Source organism: Rhamphochromis longiceps, linkage group LG22 (assembly GCF_057381845.1).
Source record: "Rhamphochromis longiceps isolate RC_006_pf linkage group LG22, R_longiceps_female_GT1.1, whole genome shotgun sequence".
Lineage (NCBI taxonomy): Eukaryota > Metazoa > Chordata > Actinopteri > Cichliformes > Cichlidae > Rhamphochromis > Rhamphochromis longiceps.
Window position 1 is genome coordinate 27,764,330 of NC_140577.1, and position 7,108 is coordinate 27,771,437.

General features: G+C 40.3%; 1 protein-coding gene across 1 annotated transcript; it reads left to right on the forward strand.

Annotated features, from left to right (window-relative positions):
• The first annotated feature begins 955 nt into the window (after positions 1-955).
• paqr7a (progestin and adipoQ receptor family member VII, a) lies at positions 956-6,233 on the forward strand. The gene is made up of 2 exons (XM_085395749.1): positions 956-1,061; positions 3,878-6,233. Exons 1-2 carry the CDS (start codon positions 988-990, stop codon positions 4,971-4,973), a joined length of 1,170 nt encoding a protein of 389 aa, XP_085251875.1. The 5' UTR covers positions 956-987; the 3' UTR covers positions 4,974-6,233.
• Positions 6,234-7,108: the final 875 nt, after the last annotated feature.

The following is a 7,108-nucleotide window of genomic DNA, read 5'->3' on the forward strand; positions in this document are numbered from 1 at the left end:
GAAAAATCACCCCGAGGCTGTCTAACCACCTTCCTCTGCCCTTCCCTCAAACAAATGAACTGATTTAGCATCTGTCCGGGACTTTTGAGACTGAATTAAATGTCTGGAAAGGTCTCTTGTGATTCAAATTTATTTTCTAATGTCCTCCCAAATGTAGAGTAAGACATATTTCCTAATAAGCTCATGAGAAAACAGCTTCTAAAAATATTTATCTATAACATATTCTTGTGCACGTGGGTCAGGCTTAAGGCAACGCACTTCGGAGACTTTCTTTCGGTACTTCGTTTTAATGTTTTTAGAAAACCACTTTCTTCCTCAAAATCCATCCGGTGTCAGAAAAATAAGAGCACGACTCACCTTCCGGTATACATTTTCCAAAATAAAACTGTAACGACATTAAGTTTAACAACCATCCCAGACAATTAAGAATCTCGAATGCAACGAAAAGATAGGGGTAGAATAGCTTCCAATGAGTTTTTAAAATTTTATAATACAGAAAAAGCAAATCGTCGTATTTCTAGCAATTATTATTAGATTTGACTTGTATATATCAGTAGTTGTTTTTTTTTTTTACAGTACTTAGTTTTTAGAGCATATGTTTTATACTTTGGGAAGTACCCCTGATATGCCTCTTTGTAACTAAAACAAAGTCATTCTCCCGCTCAAGAGACTAGCTTTAATGCGTGAAAACTGGAAAGGTGTTGGAGACAGTGTGTTGGTTTTACATTCATTAGGGGTATTTAGCACTTGGACTCTATAAGGTTCAGTTGTTAGTTCAGTGTTGGGGGTGTTTGGGGAGGGATGAAATTTTATTATGTATGTATTTATTTATTTATTTGCAACGGAAACAAAACTATACTGCTAACAGGAATAACAACGACGTACGACTGAAAAATAACGCTTTTAATTGGGTGGGGTAAAAGACTAAACTTCCGGCCGCATTTCCAGCGCCTCGACTGTCTTCAGAAGAGCGATTCAATCTGTTGAATGTACTGTCGGCAGGCGGAGGAGGAAGGAGCGGTCGTTTTACCGACGGACATCGACAAAACTCAGGCTGGCAGGTGAGACATCATCCATTTATGACTTCATGGGTAGCTGAACACTAAACAGACCGCTAATGTTACGGACACATTAAGTCGAATAAGTCTCCTTTTTACCTTTAAAGAACTGTTTTGGGATGTTTTCTCCCCAAGACTCTGCAGGTAGCATACACACGATTATCTGGTAAATCGACACAACTTTAGCGAAGGAAGTTTGATATTCAACAGGCTGTAGCATGCTTTTAAAAATGGGAAGGGGGGCTTATGTAGGCAGTAAACTGGTGTGAGGTGCTGCGTTTTTTCTCGATGTCGCGTTCTTATTTTACAATAGCCTGCCACTGCAAATTATTATACAAAACTTAAAAAAAATCCTTCCTTTGCTGAAATACAGACCGGAAGAGGAGGCTGGAGAACCGAGCTCAGGACCGGTTCTAGCCTGCTACAGTTAAGTGAGGGCGGCCAGTTACAAAGAATAGACGCAACTTGGGCCAGACATTAACATAAACAGCTGATTAGTTACCCACGGGTTCCAGGGTTTGAGTCTTTTCTCTGAGGTCTGGTCACATGATTTCTGTCAAAAGTCACCACAACAAAATTCACCTGCCAATCCAGCAGGACAGCAGAGTAGCACCTTGGTCACACACTGCACCCCAGCAGTGTACTGAGTGAGATAAGGGGATCTTTGACCTTTCATCATCTTTCCATTGGTTCCCCTCTTGAAGCCCATTACAACTTTTGCTTCTTCTAGATAGGACTTGTGGACCAAATGTTTTATTTGTTGCATCATCTTGGCTCAAGCTGAAATAACCTGAAAGAGAGGATAAAGCACACAGCTGCAAGCGAAAGGGGCGCGCTTTGTTTGTAACACAAGGGGGGGAAAGCTGACGGGTTTATATGACAAATTTTGTTGATACTTCCGAGGTACAGCAGTCTCTGCAGGAATCAAGAGCTGTAAGAGCCGCACAGTTCATCCAAACATAGAGACACAAACTCTCTCTAAACCCATACAACAAAAGCTGCCTCATTCTTCTTGGTGTGTCAAAATGCTTTACTGTGAGTACTCTTTAAAACAGGTCCCTCGCAGTAACAGCAAGATAATCACTTGAGAGCAAAATAACTGCTCTAATTGAAAACTTAGTAATACACATGCACAAGCACACATGAAGTGGCGGCTTCTCTCAGAGCTCTGCAGCCAATCATTAAAGATGTAAATAAGGAAAAATGTTTCTGGTTTTTGGAGGGGAGTGGGGTAATGACTAAAACACCTCAGCGTAGATATATTGTCTTGTTACGCGCATTAGCTTAAGGTGGGAAGAGAAAGAGCATTAGGACATAGCTTAACAACACAAAACTGCTCCTATAGGTAGAGTGGAACTACTCTACCTGTCAGTGACTCTATATGACATCTGCATGAGGTAAAGCAGGCTCTATGTTTGAGTGTTTCTACAAGCATCAGGACTGTCTATTACCTTAAAAGTGTAGTGGTTATAGATTTGCCTAACATGTCCCTGGGAGCAATGTTCCCTCTAAGCTGCGCACGTGCACAATTGCGCACTGCTGGCACAGTCTCTGCGCACAGAAAATCTGCTTTGCGCACAAAAAAAATCTAACCTGTATTGAAATTAAAATTAATACTTTAACAATTCTGTTTTGCAGTGTTAGTCAGTAAGTGACTGGTTGCTCCCGTATGTGATTAGAACGATGCCACCTATCCCATAGTCCAGCCAATAATGCGATTCACATTCGTATATACGCAGCCAATCGACGTCGTTGACAGGCTATGACAGCGTCCTTAAGTGCCGACACCGGTGTTTTAGCTGCCAAGGCGGCGTGGCTGATGTGGAGTGAAGCCACGTTAATGACAACGTGTACAACCATTGGAGATGTGAGCAGGACAGACGGAACATTTGACGGGAAAAGTGTGGACTTTATAACAGTTTTTAAATTGTGTTGAAAAGCCACGAAAACCAGAGTTGTGATAAAAAGAAATGTTGACGCTGTCCAGCCCCACGCACGGGGATGGTAGCTCGTTAACGGAGATTTGCCGTGTTGTGGCGTTAACGTCATTTCAGATTAACCTGAAAGCACTAGTGGGAACACAACGAATATGACTGCACATTTACTCCGACAGCATCCTAGTGCAAAGACAAGTGGAAGCAGAGAAAAACAACAAGCACGCATGCTACAAACTTTACCCGAGTCATTTAGACAGCCGTTAGCACATGATTCTCCTTATGGGGACCTGATATGTTTAATATGCTGCTGAGAATATAGCCCAGAAGAAGTGGATAGTATAGCTTTTATTTTGGAAAGAGCCATTTCTCTGCAATAAACTCTCTTTTCCAAAGATGAGTGATTCCTCAATCAGATAGATTTATTATTTTATCCCTTTGTTGTTTCAGCAACATTAAATTTAAAAACTGTACGTTTGAGTTAAGATATATATTTATAATTTTAATAAATGACAAATTAAAAAAGCATGAACATTTTTTTGTATCGAAAAAAATATCGAACCGTGACACCAAAGTATCGAACCGAACCGAACCGTGAATTTTGTGTATCGTTGCACCCCTAACATATATACATACATACATACACATATATACATATACATATACATACATACATATATACAGGGTTATTTTAAAATACTTTACATCAGAAGAACTGCCTAACTGTGCTTTCTGCTTTGAATCCAGAAAAGATCTATTCAAACAATCCCTGGAATCATCCCAACAGCCTGCTTTGCCAATGTGTATCACTGTTGTTGGAGCATAATGAAATGGTTGAAAATAAAACAAATTTGTGGGTTTTAACTCTTAAAAACCTATCTGCAGGAACTACCCAGTGTGCATCAGCCAGCTACTGACAATCATGGCAACCACTGTGATGGAGAGCATCGGCCGAGTGTTCATCAGCCTGCAGCAGATCCGGCAGTTTCCCCAGTTGCTGACTGACGCTGCACCCTCCATGCCCGGCACCGTCAGAGACACCGAGGTTCCCTCCTACTTCCGGGAACGCTACGTCTGCACCGGCTATCGTCCACTCAACCAAAACTGGCGCTACTACTTCCTGTCCTTGTTTCAGCGCCACAATGAAACCTTAAACATTTGGACTCACCTGGTGGCATTTTTAGTGTTGCTGATTAAATTGTGCCAGCTTACTGAGACTGTGGACTTTATCAGTGACCGTCATTCGTGGCCCCTGCTCATCCTCGTCCTGTCCTCTTTGACCTACTCTGCATTCAGTGTTGTAGCTCACTTACTGGGAGGAAAGTCTGACCTTGCTCATTATTGCTTCTACTTTCTGGACTACGTAGGGGTAGCGCAGTATCAGTACGGCAGCGCTGTAGTCCACTTTTACTATGCTGTTGATGAAAGCGTCCATGGACTGGTGAGTGGTATCTTCATGCCCACCGCCGCAATCCTCAGCTGCCTTTCATGTTTGGGATGCTGCTACGGCAAATACTGCAACCACAGCCTACCAACGTGGGTGCGTAAGGTGTGCCAGGTGGTACCTTCAGCACTCGCCTATTCCTGGGACATCAGTCCAGTGGCCAAGAGACTGTTCTTCTGGTCCAGCAGTGATCCAGCCATCATCTACCACTTTGGCCAGGTGGCATTCTTCCTCAGCTGTGCCTTCTTCTTCACCTGCCCTCTGCTGGAGCGCTGTTTCCCCGGGCGGTGTGATTTTGTGGGACAGAGTCATCAAATCTTCCACGTTTTCTTATCTTGCTGCACCCTGTGTCAGATCCACGCCTCCTACCTGGACTTTGTGGGCCGCAGGAAGTTGTACTCAAGTCTGCACGGAAGTGGTGATGTTGTTCTATTTGTGGGGCTGTATGTGGTCACTTTGATTATGTGTGTTGGAATTGCTGCTTTAATGTTGAGGAAAGTGAAACAAGTGCTGGACTTCAAATTAAAGTCCAAATAATCATACAAGCCTTCCTTTAGTGTCACTCCTTTCATAGAAAGGGAACTGATTATTTTTGCAGCATAATAAATAAATAGGTAGCAAATTGCAAGAGGGATAAACAGTGATATTAGAATTTTTATATTCTTATGGATTATTTCTGAATAACACAGAATTTTCATGTATTAACAAAGCCTGGTGCTTTATTTAAAAGAGTACAATTCTGTAAGTTTAGGAAGATCATTAAAAGTAAAAAATGATTGCCTACATGTTATTCTGTCAATTTACAGTAGTGTTATTTAAACAGATGATATGTACTTTGTTAAATTGTCATGTTGTAAGGATATTTTTGTAGCAATGTCTGGAGAGGATCTTGTGCAATTTGCAAGTAATTATTTTGCAAATTGCAAATTCAGGTGCAAATAATGTGCAAAATAATGCCCCCCCTCCAAGCATCCTGAATTGGATAAACAAAAGAAACTGGATAGAGGGATGGATTTACGTTGGTTTTTAACAATGTAACTATAGGTATTATTTAAAGGTGATTACTGATCACAGCTAAAATCTGCATTTCTTTAAGATAAAGTCTGCTACATAATTCCTGTTCAAACACTACAGTAAAACTAAGTCCTATTATAATATAGTGTTGCCAGAGAGCTGCAGTATTTCAGACCTTCACTTTGTGCCTTGGTAGGCATTTTCTTCAGTTGCCTTGAAGGCTGAGTTTTCCTTGAAGGTTACTCCATCAAATAATAGCACAGTGTGCGGAGTCTTCGAAGGAGAGCGTTGGGTTTCTGCATGTAGGCTTTAAAGCTCTGAGGACACACTGGAATGTTGATGTCGACTGCCAGTCTAAGATTTAAACCTCATTTTTTGTTGCTGTGCCACCACAAGTTTCAGCATCATAGCACTTTGGAATATGTACTTAATGTATTTAAGAGAGCTAGATCTTTTTTTGTATGAGGGATTTAATATATAATGAAAATCGTTTTCAGTTCAGTTTTGTTTTTTCCTTTTGTTTTTGTACCCTTGTATTCTTCAGGTATATACCTTTACTGTAACCACTACTGGCAGTGATTAAGCGGGCCTTTAGAATGTAAAAGAAATGATTACGAATGTCACATAAGTGCAAAGCAAGGGAGGTTTTTGCTGGTGTTTGTGGGAGATGATAATGCTACTGACCAAGAGGTAAACTAGTGGGATTAGTCAAATAAGCATCTCTGGAGGCAGAAATAATCTCGTTTTGTTATGTATGTAACAATGTGAAATGTCTTTCATGTATTAAACCCTTTCTCTATTCATTGTGTGAATTTGTAACAATACTTGCACAACCACAGAAGCCATAACAGTGCTTTTTTTTTTTTTTTTTTAATGAGGGTGTTAGGTAATGTGCTGCTCAGCTCCAGGGTCGTAGTAATCTTGCCACAGCTTAAAGTATTAACAATGAGCAATACAAAATGAGGGTACCTGTTGGTATTGCTGCTAGAAACAAAGAGAATAAGTATAATGTCATATACTTGCATTTATATAATGCTTTTGTAATTTTATTGGTCACTCAGTCATATTTCTTGTTATATTGTAAATTAGCCTGGATCAAACATCATCGTAGCTCATATGTCAGACGCGGCAGACATTTTCAGTGCCCAGAGATGTGTAGTTGTTGCAAAGCGTTTTTCATGACATGAGCAACAAACCCAAAACTCACCAAGTGAACTCATAATAACCAAAAATTAAAATCACGTGAGTTAGGCAACACAGTTTACCTCTTTACCTTATGTAAACCAGCTTGTGACTGACTATGTATAGGCCTGTCAGTTCACATTCAGTTAGTCTAGCCAGTACTAACAGCTTAAGTACTATACTAGCCCTATAGTACTATAAAAGTCATAGAAAATAAGCACAAAATATGCTTTGGTGTATGAAATTAATATTTCTGAGACAAATGATGAGTAAGAAAGCATGTAATAAACTCAATAGTCCACCATGTCCTTTTCAGAGACAAAGTTACAGTAAGCTGCAGTAACAGCAGAGGGAAACATTTTATTTCAAGCCCTTGATTTGTCCCGGATTTACGCCCTCAGTTGTGAGGTTCACATCATAGTGAATACAAAATGATGTTTATTTTGAATTTTGTTTTTTTGTTCTTATTAGAATCA